Raw genomic sequence first — 22,131 nt, 5'->3', positions numbered from 1 at the left:
TATGTATGTGTGTGTGTGTATATATATATGTGTGTGTGTGTGTGTGTGTGTGTTGCATTTGTGCATATATATATTGCTAAAAGCATTGGGATATAATACTAGTGCTACATTAATTTCAAAGGATTTTCTCTAACTTTACTAGAAATAGATATGGTATCAGTGTCTGTGTGAAGGGGTTGCTAATATATAATTCCATTTATTTTCAATATTTATATCAAGCATCATTCTTGTAATTGTTTTACAGCATGGGTATACATTCCAGAGATCCTTAATAATATACTTTTTTTTGGACACTGCTCTTTTAGGATTTCCCTCTCATTTACTTCAAGCCAAATTCTATTAAGTCACACAATGCATAAATTGTTTCATCCCCATCTCCCATCCCCAGTTCCTGCTATTCAGCTTAGGACAGGTAATCTCTTCAGAATCGGAAAAGATGCAGTTACTTTCTTTTTGTCAAGCTGGCAAAACCTATGATACGCAGAAATTAAGAGCATGAACTACAAACCAAAACACTCATAGCAAATCTTATTGCAATGCTTGATGAGTGCATGGATCCATCATATACAGTATACCAGATGCCCACAGTAAAAGCAAGAGAGAACAATCTTTCTGCATTCCAGGAATATTGTCTTGCTTTTGTTTGTGGAACATGCGTGCTGCATTAAATGGAGCAGTATGACAATTCTTGTGTGAAATCCCTGCCACATGAGATCAGTGTCAAAATCAGTCTGAAGCCAGAGCTGTTTGAAAGCATCACTTAGGCATTTTTTTTCTTAGATAGCAGGAGTGGGTTTTTTTAAAGCTTATTAAAGCAGCTTTTTCCAATTGGGTTCTAATACACAATGTGCTATTGGGTTGCAATGGCTGTTATTGGTCAGGAGACTCATTCAAATTGTAGATGACTCCCTTGTCTTTCCTTCCATGTTAATTCATTTATATCACCCACCTTTCAGGGCAAGCCTTCCCAAGATTTCACAAGAAAGAGCTGATTTAAAATATGTTTAACACAAGCCATATTACGCATGAAATGAAGAATGCAGATTTAATCTCCAGACACAAATATTTTCAAGTGAAAAACAAGGTAAATCAAGAGTTCACATTTATTTTTCAGAACAAAAGGAAATTTGAATATTATTAAATATATAAATATATTAAATCCCCAAGGACATATATTATGCAAAAATTAGTCACTTTTTCATCAACAGCAAGAGAAACAATACAGCAGAAACAAGTTAGGAACCTGTAGTCACATTAGCAATAGCAATAGCAATTAGACTTATATACCACTTCATAGGGCTTTCAGCCCTCTCTCAGCCGTTTACAGAGTCAGCATATCGCCCCCCCAGTCTGGGTCCTCATTTCACCCACCTCAGAAGGATGGAAGGCTGAGTCAACCTTGAGCCGGTGAGATTTGAACCGCTGAACTGCAGATAGCAGTCAGCTGAAGTGGCCTGCAGTACTGCACCCTAACCACTGCGCCACCTCGGCTCTTTAGAGGCTTCTTGGTGATAAACAGCAATGTTGATGGACAACAAGCTCTGAGAAGTAGCAACATCTGTAAAGCATTTTGTAAAGTGGGGCCATGAGTTAAACAATATTTCCCTCAACCCTTGGTTTTCATATGTGCTGTCTCTAATATCTTTCCTCTCCCAGTTTCAGTTTAGCTGCTTCATGCACCTGCTTCATTTGCAAGATGTAGAAATTAAATGCAATTAGATGTGATTTTTTCTAAATACAGATGAACCTGCTTTCATTTCTGCATATCAAAATTGATGCCATTTTGTCTGCAGACCATGAAAATGGCAAGGCTAAAATCATATATCACAAATTAAAGTTGTCCTACCTTATAGTCTAAATCAGGAAGACAGTGCTAACCGAGTTGTGCTGTTATACTTTTTTTTTAGTATTAAGGGAAACAAGTTTTATGATCAGAATAACACATTTTTCCCTAGAACATATGACTTCCTCCTCTGCAATGAAAAGCCACGAAAGAAGAAAGAACAAGGGCAAAGGCACATAACAAAAGAACCCAGTCAGAAGAGTAGTTGTATCTCTACACATCCATGAGAAAACCTAAAACAATGAAGCATAGAGTACAGTAAGCCCAGGAGTATATCACATCAGGATGTATTGTACTTGGTGGATATTGTATTGTACGAAAATTGCAATATATGCACTTTTTAAATTTTGTAATAAGAAATAGTCACTCTGAAGTTACAACCCTTGAACATGTTACCTGTTTTACATGTAATAAAATATTCCAAGGTCATTTATCAAATCTGATTATGAAAAGGTATGCTAAAATCTATGCAACTTTAGTTTACAACGTAGCCTGATATATACTTCTATTAAACAAGTTCAATAATATGATACATTTTTAGAAATTCTTTTCATGAGTATATGCAATTTGTACAGATTTTTTTCACTAATATAAACTTCATATTTGTTGGAAGAAGTATATTGAGACATTCGGAGGTCTTTTTAATTTTAAATAACTGAATTGACTGAAAACTAAAAATTAAATAGCTTTGCATTTAAATGCAACTTCTAGCCCTTGGGTGTGCTTTATTGGCATCAAATTCAAGTAACCAGAAAGGAATGTGAAAAATATTGTGAGAAAAGATGCCACTCTATACGGCCCCAAAAAGCTATCCTGGAAATTGAAGCAGGGTTTAACAAGAAAATCAATCTACTAAGTTCACTCAAGCAATGCTTCTACTCCTGCATGCATTTTAAATTGCCTGTCAAAAGGTGAAAGGGGAGTTTGTTTACCACATTAAATTGCCATCATCATTGAGTCAGGTGACTCTTTAAATCTAGGAGGGCAGAGGAAATGATAGCTGAAGGCCAACAGTCTTTTAGGCTGGTTGAAACCTGTTTCAAATTGTAAACTGTGAACATATGGTCATAGAGAGAGTCTTCCTAGCTAGAAGCTACTAGCTCTGTAGCTTAAGGAGAAAATGATCAGCACAGCAGCTGGTTAACATATAAGGCACAATTAAGGGGCATGCATAAACGCTCCAACTTGCCTACTGTCCTTGTCATAACAACCCAATTTATTCGTATCCATTTCATGTATTAATAGTTTTGTATATACTTATATCTGTTATCTTATACATGCTTGGCAAAACAAAACAAACAAACAAACATAAATAAATAAGAACTGCTTTTCTCACCCCTTCTGATTTCTTACTCTTGATCTGGATTAGAGGAACTTTTGCTTTTCATTTTGATTTTTAATACTTTTAATTCAGAGAACCTACTTACCATTCAACAGAAGCCTTATCTATAGCAGGAAGTATCACTGGTTTATAGCATATTAACTGCTAACATTATTTGCTACAACCTCTAACATACTCTAAGAAAAGGAAGTATTTAAAAGACAGGAGTGTACTGAACATGACTAACACCAATAGCTGGCATTCTGAGCAAGACATGTCTGCTGCTCTGAGCAACACTAAACAATTCATTAGTTATCTTTTAACTTCTATAATGTCCCTGACCTTAAAATCTGCTCCAATTTGCTTGGATCTCTCCAACAGACTGGGGGTTGGGCATCAGAGGATACTATAGGTATCCAATGACAACCAACGTGGCTTATGTGTGGCCTTCAAACACAACTGAATTTAATGTTTAAAAAAATCCCTTATAAGCCTCTATAGTAGGGGTGTCAAACTTAATTTCATTGAGGGCCACATCAGGGTTCTGTTTCACGTTGGGGGAGGGGCATGGCCAGGGGGGGCATGGCCAGCTCGACGTCACTTGTGTCGTGGGCGCCTGTGGTGGCCTGAGTGCTCTGCCAGCGAAAACAGGCTCCCAAGCTCCGTTTTCAGCTGCGATGGCCTCCTGCAACTCCCTGCCAGTTTAGGAGGGCTGCCCGTGGCAGCCATCCCAGCTGAAAATGGAGATTCGGAGCCCATTTTCGCTGACAGAGGCACCACGGGCCAGTCCTTTACTGTTTCCAGGGAGGCCCCACGGGCCAGATATGACCCCCAGGCCTTGAGTTTGACACCCCTGCTGTATAGCAATAAAACTGCTAGAACTCAATAAGGTTCAGCATCATAAGTGTGTGTTATATGCTGATAATGTTCAGCTACATTTATTTTCTGATTACTTTTTCTATTGACTCTAGACTGGCTGTAACAGACTCTCTAATTTATCCAGGCATAAAAGAGTGAATATAGGAAAATAAAACTGAAGCTGAATCCAATATGAAGCTATAACTGGAAGCAGGGTTTGGACATTTTGGGAAATACACAATTTTGATGGAGTTTTAAATCTCCATTAAGTGATATAATTGTACTCTAGGGGTTGTCCAGGATCCATCATTGATGCTAGATGGCCACATATTATTAGTGGCAAGAATGGTCTTTTAGAGGTTCTGACTCATAAAGTAGGGACATCTATCTCTGAAGAAGGCAGATTGGCTTTGATAACTGATATACTTGAAAGGTTGGCCTACTGCGATGAGCTTTTTATTTGAAGATAATTAGGAAATTTCAGGTAGCTAATAATAATAAAACAAAAACAAAAAAGTCTGGCTAATGGACGTTGCAATACCTGGAGATAGCAGAATAGAAGAGAAAAAACTGAAGAAGATAACAAAATACAAAGATCTGCAAATAGAAATAGAACTACTATAGCAAAAGAAAGCAAACATAGTACCAAAAGTAATAGATGCCTTGGGCGCATTTCCAAAACAACTGGAGCCTCACTTGAATACCATCAACATTGACAAAATCACCATTAGTCAATTTCAAAAGGTAGTTAATATTACTTGGAACATCTTGTGTCCTGTGACAATTACCTTTAACACCATCAAACATCCACCTATGTCTATCCCAGATCCTTGGGAAAGACTTGCTAGGTGGACAAAAATGCCAAATCCAGTCTCAACATCTGGCCGACTGGGCAACAAACAATTTAATAGGTATGCAGCATTGCTATTAAATAAAATTAGAAAAATAAATATTTTTATATCAATGCAAGCTTTCATACCGACAGTCTATTAACCCAGAAACATTCCACTTTATTAGCATATATCATGTGATTGAATATAAAACAGCTAACCTGATATGTGTTGTCAAAACTGTCATACATGAATCTTGTGATCAGGGATGTCTTCCCAACTGTTAAGGAAAACAACAATTAGAGATTGAACAGTAGCCATGAATGTTGAGAGATCAGTCACAATCCTGTATATCCCATTCAACCCATAAGCAGGTATTTTAGAAGCATAATTCTTATTCAAATCAGATGTGAAATCTATTTTCTATTTTTTAAAATTATTCACAAATGATTATTCACAAACAAGGCTCCTCAAACCTGTATCTGTAAAAGGACAAGGGGGCAGCCTGTGTACAGACATTCCTAAGAACTGCGTATTTTAGTCACAGTAAAATGGTTGCCAAAGAAGTTGATGAAGGCCATCCACCTTTCCTTTTGATGTAATCACTTTATTCCATCAACTGGCAGTTTAACTATGGTAAAGAGGAAACATTTTAAAAAGGGTCTTTTTAACCCCATTCCTCAATCCATTCTCTTTAAACCCCCAGATTTCAAATACCTAAATATATACTCGATCAATTTATCATACGTAAAGCATACCAAAATATGCAGGAATTTTAAACTTCTAAGCTACCCCAAAGTTCAAGAAGTTGAGACTTTAATAAAACTATTTTATGTTACTCCATCATATATTTGGAAAAAAATAAGATTAGAATGAACATATAGGGTAGTATGACAAGGAATATAAGATGATAAAATAACAAGATCAAATTTTGTTTTATCATGTAACTTGATTGACTCAAAAACGATTTAGTTTTCTCCTGTTATCTCCCCAAGAAACTCAAAGTGACATTTTAATTCTCTAGATATTGATATCATAGGTATATTTTTCATAATATCATATTTTATGGAGAATTCTAATTATTACAGGCATTTTCCAACAAGACAAACCATAACAATATCTATCTTATTTTATTATTATAAATTATTATAATAATTATAAATTATTGTATTAAAATAATTCTTATATAATAATTCTAGAGAATTAAAAAATTACCCAAGTAGAAGAAATGTTGAATCAAAGACAGTTTAATGATCTTGCAAGTTAAGTAAGGAAGAAATCACAAAGTGTGTGTAATTCTGAGAAACGATGGAACGTAAGATTTAAACCAAAAACATCTAAATGTCAAATATTTGATTGATTTGAAGCACTGCAACTTACCATGATATAACATCATGCCACATCTCAATCATGCTTATACTATACACTCTACTTGACTCCTCTAGGTGTGCTCACTGTGCTGGTATTTCCTAAAGAAAATCTGGTTCTTGATGACCAGTACATTGTAGGCATATTATCGAACCATTGCTTACCCTACAGGACTGCAAAATTAGATATTCATCTTATTGGACAATACTGATTTCTTTATCTAGATTCCTGACTGAGGGCCCTAGAATCAGTCAAAACTGAAAATCAGGTATAATGGGATTCATACAACATGGATTTAAATTTATAGCCTGTATACCTTTAAGGAAATAATTGAATGTTTTCAGTGTGCTTCAATGTGGTCTTTGATACAAGGAATAAGAAGCATACAGACTCATACAGAGTGGAGAGAGGAGGAGCCAACGTCACAATGACACAACGTGCGATCTTGGAGCTCCAAGATCGCAGTCGATACTTTTGCCACTGGACGGTGGACTTAAACCGTCCCGAAGAGATGGTGATAGGTAAGAGTACGTACTGCTGATCTCAGGGACACCGCAAAGTCCCTGACTGATCCAGGAGAATCTCTTTTTGCCAGCGACAGAAGCGCAGCCATTGAAGCTGCTGAAGTTGAGACAGCTCTGGAACAGGAGGAAAATGGAAAGAGAAAGTGTGTCCATCTGGTGAGGAAATCTTATTATTGTAAAAGAGACTACCACCAAAAAAATTAAAACTAAATTAAATTTGAAAACAGAAGAGAACAAGCGGCAAAATTAAGCTACATTAGACAGTGTGTTATTTTATTTTTTTAATTTTCTTTTTCGTATGGAACTTTTGCAAATGTTTCCTATTTAAATTGAATGGATTAGTTTTTCTTCTACTACGTACTTTTTATATTCTTTTTTTATACCTATGGATTAAAATCTTTTTCGTTATTTTTATAATGCTAGATTGGATGGGTTGTTTTTTTACTCCATTTAATACTCATACAGAGTGATGAGCTATGAAAATCTAGAAAGAAAAAGCTACCCAACCAGAGACCCTCTAAGTAAAACTAGTATAAGCAATTCCGTTTTTTCTTAACCAAATTTTTCATTTTGGAAGAAATATTTATATGGGAAAGTTTCTATTATTTAACAGAAAATCTATAACCGCTCCCCCTTTAGCTTATATTACTGATAAAATACACTGTTGAATTTAAAGTATTAATTTATTAATAGTTTTTACATAAGATTATAGGGTATGTTGTACTGTTTACCATTTAGAGCCATCGAAACCGAAGTGTATACATTTTTATAAATAAATAAACAAATCCTTAGTCCCATCAGGGAACCAAAGCAATAATAAGTGTTAAGAAATTGGCCCTAATCTTCAAATCTTTATTCATGATTTACTAGGAGATTACTTTTTTTGTGGAGTCCTTGATGACCTCTGAACTTGCAGATGATTCATTATGCAACTCAGTAATATAATCAGAGCTATACTTACATTTTCTTTCCAGCCAACCAGTACAGGGGCTACTATGATGGTTTGACTGAAAAAAAAAAGTACTATTTCCATCCCACAAATATAAGTTATTTTATTATCAAGGCAGATGTTACCACTCTGTCAAAAATTGTCACTGCATTAGTTTCAGTTATTCTCATTACATTTGATAAGGTTGCTTTCTTTGCGGTTTCAACGTTTCCAGCGTTTGCTTTAGTTTCAAAATAGGTGAGTGACTTGTTTCTTACTAGGCAATTAATTACTTTTCTATAGTCTGCAGTTTCCTACCCTAACTCAAGAGAAGATACGATGAGGTCTGATCTATCCTTTTCCTGACATGCTCCCAAATGTAACGTGTATCTCAGAAAAATCTACCTTTCTACACACAACAATGAAAAAAACAGCACTCTGATTATGCTAATTAAATGCATAAAAAGGAAAACATTTTAACTCAACCTTGGTTTAACACCATCTCCCCCCTAGGAGACATTGGTTAATTAAGAAACTTTACAGAGCCATTCATCAAGAGCCTTAATTAAGTATGCTAATTCCCTCTGTTGTGCCTGCTATAAAGATAGGAGCTCTCTTTAGGTTTAATGAGCATCCAGTGTTGAGGGCACACCAGCAGGAGTGCAACAACAAGAATCTTTATTGGTTGGAATTTTTTCACACATTTCCATTCCATCAAAATCTCCTGCCAGAAAAAAAGTAAAATACCATATTTTGCTTTAACACTACATTCAGTGGATAAGGCTTAATGCCAGCTAATTTAGTATTCCAGCATTCCAGAGCTATCATTAAAAATATGATTCGCCTGTGGAAAAGAAGGGAATTATTGTTTAAAAGAATGGTACAACTATTTAGCACTACTTTTAAAAAAAGTATGGCAAGGTGGGGACATAGCAGAGTGATTTTCTTTTAATGGGAAAGGAGAGAATAAATAATATTGCCTCCAGCAGCCATCACTATCGATGCCAGAGACAATTTCATTTTAATACTAACAGGGACAACAGGAGGAATTATTCCTTGTAGAGGGGTTCCACTGTACCATGACATTTTATAATGCTACAACCAGCATCAACCGTGAATTCTATCTTAGACTGTTTATGCATTGTCAAGAAGGAGAAAAAGAATTAAGAAAACATGCCCGCAAACGCAGAGCATGACATGAAGAATATTTACATAAAATCTACGTTTGTTAATTTATGGATATAGATTTGATTTTATAAAAGCAACTCATTATGTCAGAAAAACTATAACTAGGTAACTTGTGCACATATAGCTTCTGCCTCCATTTAAATAACCCTTTTTAAAAAAACCAGACAATGTTCAAATTTATCTTGTAAAATAGGACATCCGGCTAGTTAGATGTGCAGCATCTTTGAGTTAATAGGAAGGGGGAAGATACAGAATGAATTTTAGCAATTATTCCAAAATTATATTTCTCATATTGAATTTACAGCTTATCCTTTTGTTTATTCCAATATTCAAATATTCATGGTTTATAAGAAGAACCAAGAAAAAAATCAGAATATAAATAACTGAAAACCTACTTCTGGATGGTAGATGTCAGCAATGTTGCAAGAATTCTCACAAGCTTTTATTAGCCAACTTTAATTCTATCAATGAAACAAATTCCTAAATCTATATTCTCCACTAAGGGATTTATGGATAGGGCCATTAGTTGGAAAAAGGTTAATTCCTGCACACACACCTCCATCAACCAATTTAATTGCATTACTCTCACTTTGTATTACATGAAATAGAAAAAGATACAATTCTGGATCTTCTCTTTCCAATAATTCTTTTGTACAACAGCATTCAGTTGTTAATTCAGAGACTAAACCAAAATGTAAGAATGAGAAATACAAACTGCTTTGAGGCTTTTGTATAATGAAACAAGAACTCCCAGCTTCCCTACAGTGGACCCTATACATGGTTTCTACATTGGCAGCTTATTTGTTTCATCACGAAGGACTAGAATGTGCAAGTTGCAAAATAGTACAAAAAGAAGAGACACACGTCTCCTCCCATTCTTGATAAAATGTAAGCAATCACAAACAACACACAACAAAATAATCTAAATATCCGATAAAATATCAACCATCACCTCCATCAATGTATAGAAAAGAAAAGATGATCCAAAAATGTTAGTCCGATTTAATATGTGTCTGACTTCATTGTATACATCTTGCAAGAAAGTATCTTAATATTTTCTGGGATAATCTACACAGTGATTTAAAACTGCTGGAACAAAAACCAGGCAGAAATAATTTGATTATTTTCCAATGTTAGTTTTTGTTAAATACTTTTAAAGATAAGATATAGTATTTGAGAATTCCTATTTCCAGAAAACTGATAGAGCTGAATAGTTTTATTCATTTGTTCACTGAAAAGCTGCAAATGGCACAAGATATATTCTATATAGTAGAATACTTATAGCATATAATTTTTGTATTTCTTGTTCTTACCTAAGCAATTATTTACCTATGATTAAAAGCTAATTCTTTTTTTTAAAGTGTTTTTCTTTAGAAACCTTTAAAAATATTAAATACTTCCAAAAACATTTTTTGGTAACTGAAATCTTGCCAAAAGATTTGGGGCAAATTAGTAATAAAATGAATTGAGGATGAAGAAAAGTAGTTTTCAGGATGAAAGCTAGCAATCAAAGACCAAATAATGTGCTAACATCTTTCACTTTAGGAACAGAAGGTAACTGTAAGTAAATCAAAGTAGAGAAGAAAGGATAGACATGGAGCCTCCAGTCAAGGACATGGTAACTGGCTTAAAAATAAAAAGATTTATCAGTTTGTATGAAGGGAAAAGTATGCAAAATATGCCAATGCTGAGGCATAAAGAAAGAAAATAGTAGCAGTGAGTTTCCTGTTATCAGAAATCTGCATGGCAAGTTTTTCTTGCTCTTTGTTATGTCAATTTGCTGAAGAGGCTTATTGTCAATCAGTGGTACTGAGAAGGGAAACTACAGATAGTCTTTGACTTACAACCCCAATTGGGACCAGAATTTTTGTTGCTAAGAAAGGAGGTTGAAAAAAGAGTTGCATCTGATTATATGAGCTTTTTTTGCCACGGTTGTAAAGTGGATCACTGCAGTTATTAAGTGAATCATATGGTTGTTAAGTGAATATGGTTTTCCCCATTGACTTTGCTTGTTGCAGGCCATCTGGGAAGATTGCAAATGGCGATCATATGATCTCATAAATATACAGTATGCTGGTTGCCAACTGCCCAAATTTTGACCATGGAGATGCTGCAACTATTGTACGTTTGAGGACCTGTCATAAATATTTTTTTCAGTACCATTGTAACTTCGAATGGTCACTAAACAAATGGTTGTAAGCTGGGGACTACTTGCATTGTATAAAGCTTTGTTCTTAAGGATGGATTTTAGATGTCATTTGCATGTGAATATATTGGAATAGTAGGAATATCACTACTTGTCTGCCTTCTTGATCTTGATCACCATGAAAACCATTTTGGAAAACCAGCCCCATTCACTCAAATTCCAAACATGTCTTAAAGGTTGCTTGTCTCTGCCCTAAATTGCAACTGCTTTCTCCAACTTAACATATTGTTATTTCATATCCTTGCTGCAAGGCAAAAGCCTGTCCAGGTATTTTTTTTAAAATAAAACTTTATCTTCTTCCAATATTTTTCTGCCTAACCCAATCACATTTATTTTGCCTAAGGACTTTATGTAGGAATACTGGTATTACATACAGCAACCCTTAGGCGCATGTGGCACACATTCAGCACAGGATCCATGCACAGAATCCAAGAAAGAGACAAATATTCAGCTAGCAATCTCTGTAACACTTGCATCAGTCAATCCAGTTCTTCAAAGCCCAGTCAGTCAAAGGGAAAGGTGAAACCTGCTTCATACATGCCTTGCTTGAAAAACTGAAGAACAGTTACGCAGCAAACCCTAGACAGGGAGGCTATTTGTATTCCAGGCGCATGCACCAGCCAGCATTCATGCAAGAACACCAGAATCTTGCACAAACTCGCAAAATATTTTATCTCCTTTTTATTTTTGATCATTACATGCTGGCAACTGTAAAAGGTTATAAACATTTGCTCTTCAGAGTTTTGATCTGTTGCCATTTTCACAGAAACACAAGCTTGCCATTTGCTGTGCCTACAAATCTAAAATAATAAAAAAAGCAGGGGAAAAGAGTAGACGGAAGATCCCGGAGTCTAACAATTCATCTAAAATTTCTCTCACAAGAAACCACGTAATGCTTCGCATTCAGGGACTGTGGCTCAATTAACTTAGTTATTAAGGATGGGTTTCGTGAAAAGTGAAATAGATGCATAATGAAACAAGAGGGGAAAACTCAGTTCCACAAGAAGTCTAATACAAATATGCAACAGTTTTTTTTTTATCATACATCAGCTTACAGAGATTTGGAGGTCTGATTTTATACTATTAAAATCTAGCTTTATCTGGAACTCCAGATGAGAATTTAGTACACTGCAACCAACCCATATGTTTTGTTCACAGGCATAAGCCATTTTGGGGGCTTCATGGGATACACTAAATTATTACTAGCAACATGATATAAGTTCAGTCAACACACAAGACTAAAATGGTTAGCTACTTTATTATTCAGTGTGTTGTGCAAGCAGTGACAGAGAAAATTGCCACTTCACTGCTCTTCTTGGGAAGATATTGAAGACAGGGAAAGAAAAAGGACAATTTTTATACATTAGCCAGGCAGCCCAGCCAAATCAATACTAGATCAAAGGTGTCTAGCACAAAACAGTCTCAGCAATTCATCATGGAGGTCACAGGCCTCTTTGACATTATCTGTGGAACGCAGGAAAAATCTGTCCTGACTGAGCTACACTGACTAGAGGAGAAAAAAGGTATTGTGACTTTGAACAAATAACTGTTTTATAGTCTGTCTAGAGACAACTGTCTGCTTGTGATAGGCTGCTGGTTTTGAACAGAGCCCTACTCTTCTTCATCACATTTTTAAATAGTAAAAATTTACAACAGGCTCTAGCATTCTCTGCAGCAGTGGAGATGGGGCCAATGGTTAGGTGCCCCTAAATAAAAGATACCAGCACACATGCCATTTCGGCAACATCTGCAAATTAAACAAGGCACTTTCTAATCTTACAGCAATTTTAGATGAAATGATTGGGGACTGTCCAACTTCTTTTTTTCAAAACCAAAGGCTCAAAGTCCATTTGAAATTTATGACAATGGATATTCCAAGTTTCCAATTTCCTGTTGGCAGGAACTAATGCCAATCTCTGCCTTGGAGTGGTTTTTGTTTTTTGTCTTTTCCCACAAGCCATTAAGCTCCTTCAATGCCCCAGGGCCCTTACATAGGCTTTTATGATGATGTTGAACTAGTCACCTAGATTTCTGCAGGCTTATATTACAATCACAAACATGAGATGAAGAAGCAAGGGCAGGGATAGGTGATGGGTAACACTGGAGGCTGATCAGTTGCAGCTGATTAGCACATTCTGAGTTCCTGCTACAGTTCCTGTACAGTGAGAAAAGGGACCACTACAAGACTGTCTTTGAATATTTCTGGCATTTTAGCTCAATGCAGGAAGGGAGAAAATGGAATGCCCAGGAATAAAGATCTTAGATGCAGATACTTGGTGTACCCTTTACATCTTCACCAGTTCTATAAATGTTCTAAATTCTAAATTATTATTTGGATGGAAAAGCAGAGGGTATAAATATCTTAATAGCACCATTGAAGCATATTTATATGCTACTTCCAATTTATATTCATAACTACAAAGCAGCATATTTCTTCCATTACAAATCCTTGGGATCTTTTATTATCATCAGTGTTCCAGAAAGCATTCTAATTTCATTTTTTACCTCTATAGTTGTGCTGGACTGAAAATATTGCTCTGAGTTCACCTGAGAACTTTGATTAAAACATTAAAGCAGAAGCAGATGACACTTAACTACTCCCTTCTCACTGCATATGCTACAAAACTTTTGGAGCCAATAGTAGTCAAAATGAGAGCTCATAATCAGAAGTTCGACAAAATGAGCATGATTTGAGACTTGCAAAACACGTAATTTGTTCAGAATAGGATGTTATTCATCAAGGATTAGTTTCATGATTTAAAGATGCTCTTAAATGTTAAATTTATTTATTTAAATTGAATTTTTTTATTATATCGGCTGAAATCATTTTATAGCTATATTGTTTCATTTACTGATTGATCTTGTAAAGTGCTCTGCAAATCCCTTGGTGCCCAAAGAATTGAATATTAAATTATTATATTAATTTGTGTATCAAAGCATCACATGTAAGAGGAATAACAAAGAAAATGTTATAGTAGTTCATAAAAATGATAAAATACAGAGCAAGACCACTAGGATATGCTTAGCATCTTTTGGTAACACATGGTATTCCCCATGTCATACCTAGAATTCCAACCACCAATTAGTTCTGTGGTCCCTCAACTTGAAAATATGCACCATTAACAGGTTTTCTATGCAACTACACTTAGAGCTTGATTTCTCAGAATAATCTTTCAGAAGTTCACGGAAAAGGGAGCATCCAGATGTGATTCTCCAATTTAGCACCCTACAGAAACTGTGGGCAATGTGCAATTTTTATTATGTTTTATTTGTTTGTTTTGAACATCTGTATCAAAGATCTCTCTTCTATTTAGAAACCTTAAATGTGATTCTTTCCAATAAAAAATGATTTCTGCTACATTTCATTAATGGGATACAATTGGATACATTAAATACATTTTACAGCTCTTATTAGATCTCATGTTAATGAAAAAGTACACCTTTTTGTAATTTATTTTCATTTTATTTATTTTTCTACTATGAAACTACCTTCTCTGACCTGCTGTCCTGCAGTTTTATTGGACTAAAATGCACATTTCCCCAGTTGCAGGGAAGATTAAGAAGGCTAAATATTTCCCAGCTTCAGAACTGGAACATTTACCTATGTGTCGGCCTAGCCATGTTGAGAGAGGTTAATATCAGGAGAAGAATCTTTCAAGAACACTCACTGTCACCATTACTATTTGTTATTGCACTGGCAGCAACATCTGCTAACAACATCATCCACCCTATCCCAAGTCCTTGGGAAGGACTCGATCAGAGGGCAAGAATGCCAAGTCTGCTTAAACATCTGGCTTGATATGTCACCCACCATAATAATTGCTTTGGTTGGTCATGCAATTAGTCAGATGTTTAGAGTGGATTTGAAGATGTTAGAGGTACTATAATGGGATATAGGCTTTTCCAAGTAAGGTTGCCTTTTGCATTTGACTAATGGTGAATTTGTCAGTGCTGATGGCATTCAGGCGGTACTCCTGACGTTTTGGGATTGCCCCCAAAGTGCCTATGATATTGATATTATCTTTGCTTTATTTTTCTACTGTCATTCTACTTCTATTTTGAGGTCTTTATATTTTGCTATTTTCTCCAGTTTTTCTCTTCTTCTGTTCTGGATATGTTGATTCATTGCACAGATGTCCAGATTGGATTTTATTATCATTATACATTATCATTCTTTATTTTATTATTAATACTGTTGTTTTAGGAAATAGCAAGACCATTTTCTCAATGGAACGTCTACAGTTTTGTGCTAAGCGTTGAGTATCAAAGATTTTAAGGAATGGGGAATTAGAAAATTCAATCAGGAAGAAGAAAAGAATGTGTACATTATGGGAATGCATGAATGAAAGAGTTAAACCATAAACTGACTACTGAGAAAGCAGTAGATGATAAGAGCTATGAAGGGAAACACAGAACTCACGAGAGATAAGCAGTGGTACTGCCAAACATCCTGATGCATAATTAAAGCCCATCCTGATGTCTTATGGAGTGGAAACCACTCTTCCCATGTCTGCTCTCTCAATTAGTCATGCTTGGGCAGAAAAAGCATCTGTCACGATGAACAGGGCTCCTGGGATGGGAAAGTTACTCAGACATGCATTGGCAAGGGTGCAGTACCAAGCAATCCCATTTCCATGGTAGCACAGAATCTGGGGCGAAGAGCAGGCATCACTTCTGGCTGCTTACTCTGGCAGCTCCACAAGTAGCTGGCTCTCCATGCAGTGGGCTGGAACAAATAACATTCAAGTATATGTGGCATTCATAGCAAACTCTGCGCCTCTCCTCGTCATACCAGCCAGCATTGCAGTCTCTTTAGCTGCACTTCCACTCCATCACAGTGGGAGAGAAATTCTTCCATTCACTTTGTGTAAACCACTGGCCTTTGGAAAAGTGTGATCCTGACAGCAGGTACACAGATACAGAATGCTGCTATTCAGTTGCCAGGCAACCAGCAGGAAAGTGAGCAAGGAAGCGATGAGAGGTCATGGGGAGCCCTGCCGATTGGTGATGAGCTTCAGGCCACTTCCCTGACATATGGGCAAAAACACCCAATTAATGTGTGATTCAGGCATGAAAATGCTCGGAGATAAATCTCACCCAGAGTCAAATAGGACTCATTCATATGCAAAAGAACAAGGCATTATAACCCACTGCAATACATTCACACTTATTAAGGAGAAAGATCTACTGAGCACCATGGGACTTTAAACAGTACAGAACACCTGTTTAGTTATCCTCCTGAAACTATTGAATGTGGCTAAAATACTGAACTACGTTCAGCCCAGGAAAGTGTGGCTTTCTCTCGCAACGTCTAAGATTTGCCCGGGAGTGTGCTGCTGATAATATTAACAAGGGCTTCTTCAGACATGGAGAGCAAAGAGGTGAGAAGTCTTACATGGTAATCTGGAAAAAAAGAAAGGCACCCTGTTTCTCTTGCAAAACACTTCCATGGTTGGGTATTAGAAAGATAATCTTTTGGATAGTTCTGGGAAATATAAACTGTAAAAGATTTTTTTTTTGGTCAACAATAGGAAGTGGTTTGCTATCCCCCCCTCCAGATGTTCTTTAAACTTTCCAGCTTATCTATGATTGTGAGATTTCCTGGTGTATCCTCATCCAAGAACAACCACGTCTAACAATGCTTTTTTTTTTCCAGATCAGCAAATTTCACCAGTTCCTGTGGACTTCAATCAACAGTGATATTTGCTGAACTTTCAGTAAGCTTTCACGTGTGGACTACAACTCTCAGAAATCCCAAGCCAACATGCTGCCTGGGGAATTGTGGTGTTGAAGTCCACACATCTTAAAGTTCACAAGGTTGAGAAATACTGTATTAATATCTATTGCTTTAATTAATATTCAATTAAGTTCCAAAATGATTAATGATATTGATAAGAGCTAATTAGTGCTCGGCACCAGCAAGTTTTGCCTAAAAACGGAAAAAGAATGAGTTCTCATCCTTAAATTCATCCTGAGAAGAAAAAAAAGTTTAAACAAATTGATTTACCGAGCTTCCCAATGCATGATCTAAAACAGTGTTTCTCAACCTTGGCAACTTGAAGATGTCCGGACTTCAACTCCCAGAATTCCCCAGCCAGCGAATTCTGGGGAATTCTGGGAATTGAAGTCCGGACATCTTCAAGTTGCCAAGGTTGAGAAACACTGATCTAAAAGATGGTTTATTTGCCACAACCCATTGAGCAAGATACCACTAAAAGCAAAATCTTAATATGCATGAAAATTCAGTGATTCAGAATCTGCACTGCTCACATAGTTATAAGCAGAATGACAAACTGAAAAGAATCTTGTAGGGATATAGCTATTATATAGAACTGTAAAAAAAAAACCCAAGAGGGTGGCAAAACGTGTTCTGCTTTGTCACAAATCAGTTGGTTCAGTTCAACCCCAGGCCTATCGAAACAGGGAGTTTAAAGTAGCCCCATGTCTTTGCCTTTAAGAAACCACAGTTTCTTAAGTTTTCTTTAACGATGTCTGATAACTATTTATATTTGCCACCTAATTTAGTACAAACAACAACCGTTTTTTGAGAGAGGACATAAGCCAGTGATGGTGAACCTTTTCAGCACCGAATGCCCAAATCAGAACATGTGTGCATGTGTGTGCACCAGAGCATCATAAACCCAAAGACCAAATGCCTGTTTTTTGCCTGTTTTGGGGGCTGTTTTCAGGCTGTTTTTGTAATGGTCTTCACGGGTGCCGGAATGCTGGAAAATGGCCCAAAAACGGCCTGAAAAATAGCCTGGGTTTTGGCAATTTTCAGGCCATTTTCTGGTGCTCTGGCACCCGCGAAAACCAGCAGGCGTTTGTGCATACCACAAACCAGAAGAGCAGCTGGCAATGTTGCACATACCCTCTGGCATACGTGCCACAAGTTCGCCATCATGGACATAAGCTATCTATACAGACAAAGTGGATAAGAAGGAATAGTATAAAAATGGAGGCCTGCCAGTTTCTTAAGGGGAAGAAACTGGATTATGAAATTTAAAAAATCATCTTTTTGGTCCATTGGTAGTCCTATGTTAGAAATCAATGGTACTAACCCCCCCACCAAAAAATGAACTTTCAGTTTACTAAATCTTTCATTATCCCCAATGGCCACAACTAACCAGGCCACTATTTCTTTACTAGACCCATTTTTCAGGTATTTAACTATATTTTAATTTTTCATTCACTTAATCACATCCTCTAACCCAACTGAATAGCTGCAATATATAAGCTCACACCATGGAGTCCTGCAGGTTCTTCCCCTGAGGGATGCAGCTTGAGTTTGTTTCTTTGTTTTGTTTAGGCCTTAGCCTATCACGTTAAGAGAAAAAGGAAATTAGGAATAATACTTAAAAACAAAGAAGCATGTTCTTTTATTGGATTATTTAATATTTTCCTCGATTCAGACTCAGAGCATGCATTTCTGCACCACTGCAATTGTCTATCTGCCTTAAGAACTGAAACAAAATTAAGAGGCCATCTCCTTCCACTTTTAGCCTCAGATAGCAATCCATGCCAACAACTAATTCCCCCCCCTCCATCCATGGGTCAAGAGTATACAGTTGACAAAGAAACCAGAGCATGACACAATCAGGAGAGGTGGTGAAGAAGAAGAAATATACCAAAGCTATTATTTTAATGGTTTTGTCCTGAGGATAAGGAGGAATGGCAAACACTGATAAATCAAATATTTTTTTGTTCAATATAAAGCCATATGATTATTTGAAATATAGCAGCCTATTTTGATGCATGGGTGCAGGCAGCCAACCAAGGTCATCTGGCTTAACCTTTTCTGCTCTAGCACAATTTTGAATGCAACATTTTCAAAATGCAATTAATATTTCTTTTGTCTCTGAGTAGGACAGCTTAAAGAATTTTGCTGCTGAAGGAAGAGTGACGAAGGCAACCTCAGTGTTCTGCAGATCAAGATGCATAATATGCAAGAGGAAGAAGAACCCAATACCCCCTTTCCTACCAGGCAGTAAATGCTAATAGTTATGGTGGTAATTAGTATCTTTCATGACACATTTCATGACTATACATATTACCTTTCATATAGTGTGGTGAATTCAGTAATTGCAACAAAATACCTCCTGATGGGGCTGGTCCTGAAGAAAGATACTTACCGACCTATACATCAACAAAACAAAAAACAAAAAAACAAGGAAAACCCTCCCAATGTTTACATAGCCAATATAAGTACAACAGGATAGCCCTCTTGTGTGATTAAACTCTTTTATATCACCATTATTGTGTTCACTAGTGGGACTAATTCTTTTTCTAATTTTGGAATTTTTAAAAAAATGGAATGCAAAAATGCTTTATCAAACTGTGAAAAAGATGGATCCAAGATGGTCCTGTTTTTTCAATCTTCTCCAATCTGCAGATCCTCTAAATTCTGGCATTTCAGCTCTCTGAATTGCCTACTATATTTGCATGTGAGTTGAAAAAAACTAGGCAAATAGCCAAGACTGGACCATGGCTAGCATCATATTGTAGCCAGCACAACCAATCGCTACAGGTTGGAGATTCCTGTGGTATAAGTACTGTGCATTTCTTAGCACCCTGCACTCTCTAGGCTCAGCTTCCCAAATTGATTTGGAGCACAAGGAGTGTCAATGTAGCACCTGTCTCCAATTTCTTAAAACATCATACATTTTGAAGGAATCATACGAGAGTTTTAAATACTGGAGCAACGTGAGTGGAAATGAGGAATCCTCAGAATTTCTGTGGTCCAGACATCCTTTTAGGGAGTTCCAGGCTATAGAAATTACTTTGGACATGGATTTGAAAGCATTAGAAACAGCTCATGAAAATGAAATGTATCATTCATCAAAGCTTTCTTATGAAGAAAGGGGATCTCTGATCTCAAATATAGAAATGGCTTGGTTAATAGACTTCATGCAGCAAATTGGTGTTTCTGTGCTAAATTTTAAAGAGGAAGGTATGTCCCAAGAGGATGATCCCATAGATTGACCTATTATACTGCTCATTAAAGTGATTATCCATGCTTCCTCCCTTTAGTGTTTTTTAATTGTTATGATGTAGATATTATCAAATGGATGCTTAATTTCAAGAAAGAGGAAAAATGATGGGTCTCAAGAGACTTTGAAGTCATGTGCTCCATATTCCATAAATGCAGATGCTGGTTTGTGGTTTTTCAACAGTGGGACAAGGAAGCGACATACTGGAGCCAGAGACAAAAGTAGCAGTAGGGCCATAATTCAAATTGCACAGATAGAAGGCTCCAGGTTCCTTCCCAGTACTCTTAAGTATCATTGAGGCTGGATAAACATCCATTAAATATCTGTCAGATCAACAATACTACTCCAGATGCACCAGTGGTCTGAATCAGAGGCTAGGACTGCATTGCACTAAGTCATAGTTTGTTCAATCACAACTGGTTGTGTTCACTCATATTAGGCCATAAACCATCACTTACTGACCTCAATGAATTTAGCCACGCATATCAAATCACAGGTTTATTTGTTCAACATTTGCCTAAAATAGATTTAGAATTTGTCAGTATGATTTGCAAAGCCACCAAGGTAGTTAGATTGTACTTTAATTTGTTCAGATTTAATGCAGATATGTATGTTATCCATTACACTGTTATGCAAACAATACAGCTTAAGGCTAAACCTATTGTAGAAATTCAGTCATTATAACAGCCTAAAGCCCATATCCAGCCTTTTGGCTGTCCGGAGTCCAGCCCGCATAGATGGCCTCCATTTTGAAGGTGACTCCTATTTATTTTTTTTCAATTTACATATCAGTGTACCTATATGCTTATGTATCTCCACAGCCCTATTGGTTCAGGCCTTCACAACAGTCCCAGGTTCTCATGTGGGCTCTTGGGAAAATTAACTGCCCACTACTGCATTATAAGCAGCTTCCCATTTCTTTTATAGGCTCTTGACAAGTCTTCTCTGGAGCATCCTACTGGAAAACGGGATGCAGGTGTCTTTATGGTCCAGTCTAGCTGGGCTGTACTCTCACTCCCTTTACGCAATACATGCAACAAAAACCAGTTTAGAGAGAATGCTTTGCCAGGATCTGTCTTTTTTGAGGTACCTTGAGGCAAGCCTTCAAACCTGGCCCAAGTTAAGCCCTGCAGGCTGCAACAGCTGTCTTTTCCCCTTCCGCTAGGAAGTAGACTCCGCAGACAGATGCAACGGGAGGGGAGGTTTCTGGACTCTCTCCCTCCTTTCAAAGCCAAGGAAGGAATGATGCGTGGGTGTGGGTTTTGTGTTGTGTGTGTGTATGTGTGTGTAAGCGCGGGGTAGGCCTGAGACAGAACGCCCGCAACTCTCCTCCCTCGCGGCGGAAACAACCCAGTAAGTTCTGTATCTGGTCGCAGACGGAGGGGGGGGGGACAGAGAGACTTGACCAGCGGCAGGGTGTGTCCTCTCTCCCGTATCTCGCTTCCTGCTTTATTTGCGCAAACCTTTCCCAAAGGAGCAGCAGCCGGCTAGCAGAGCGGGGAGGATGGTGGGGAGAGCGGGGAATCACCTGGTTACGATGCCACCTGGGAGGTAAAAAAAAAAACCCCGAAAACCACCCGAAGGGCGAAAATAAAAATTAAAAATAAATAAATAAATAAAAGTGTCTACCTGCACCCGACGCCGCCCCCATCTCTTTGGAAGGAGATCACACGGCTTCTCCATTAATGGCAGGTTTGCCTATTAGCCATCGCCCCCCCGGATAGTTCCCACAAAGCAGACGGGGAGGCTGCCTGTTTTCAAAGACGAAGCGACGGCGGACCGATAGGGGAAACCCCCCCCCCCCCGACTTCGATCTAATCTTGTTTCTCCTTGGCGAGCAACCCGGCCTCCAACTCCCCGGATGCTCTTTCCCAGGCAGAAGCGACATTGCAGCCCACCCGACAGGCCAGAGAAAGGGGCCAAGCGGCGCCCCAGCGACGGGAGAGTTGCCGCAATAGAACCTGGCTCGTCTTTCCCCGTCTGAAAGGAGACCGGTCGGGCACAGCGAGCCCACAAGCGAAGGGCTTGTGGGCAGCAGCCGGGCGCATCCAGCTCGTCCCTGTCGCCGCGCACGC

At 37.6% G+C, this 22,131-nt stretch overlaps 1 protein-coding gene across 1 annotated transcript in view; it reads right to left on the bottom strand.

The window, feature by feature from the left end:
* RAB6B (RAB6B, member RAS oncogene family) overlaps positions 1-22,131 on the bottom strand; it is a 44,389-nt gene that overhangs the window by 21,749 nt on the left and 509 nt on the right. The window contains exon 2 of the mRNA XM_032225500.1: positions 5,074-5,132. Coding sequence (XP_032081391.1) covers positions 5,074-5,132 — 59 coding nt within the window. The remainder of the gene's footprint in view (positions 1-5,073; positions 5,133-22,131) is intronic.

Source organism: Thamnophis elegans, chromosome 10 (assembly GCF_009769535.1).
Source record: "Thamnophis elegans isolate rThaEle1 chromosome 10, rThaEle1.pri, whole genome shotgun sequence".
NCBI lineage: Eukaryota > Metazoa > Chordata > Lepidosauria > Squamata > Colubridae > Thamnophis > Thamnophis elegans.
This window is presented reverse-complemented; position numbering and strand designations above follow the sequence as displayed.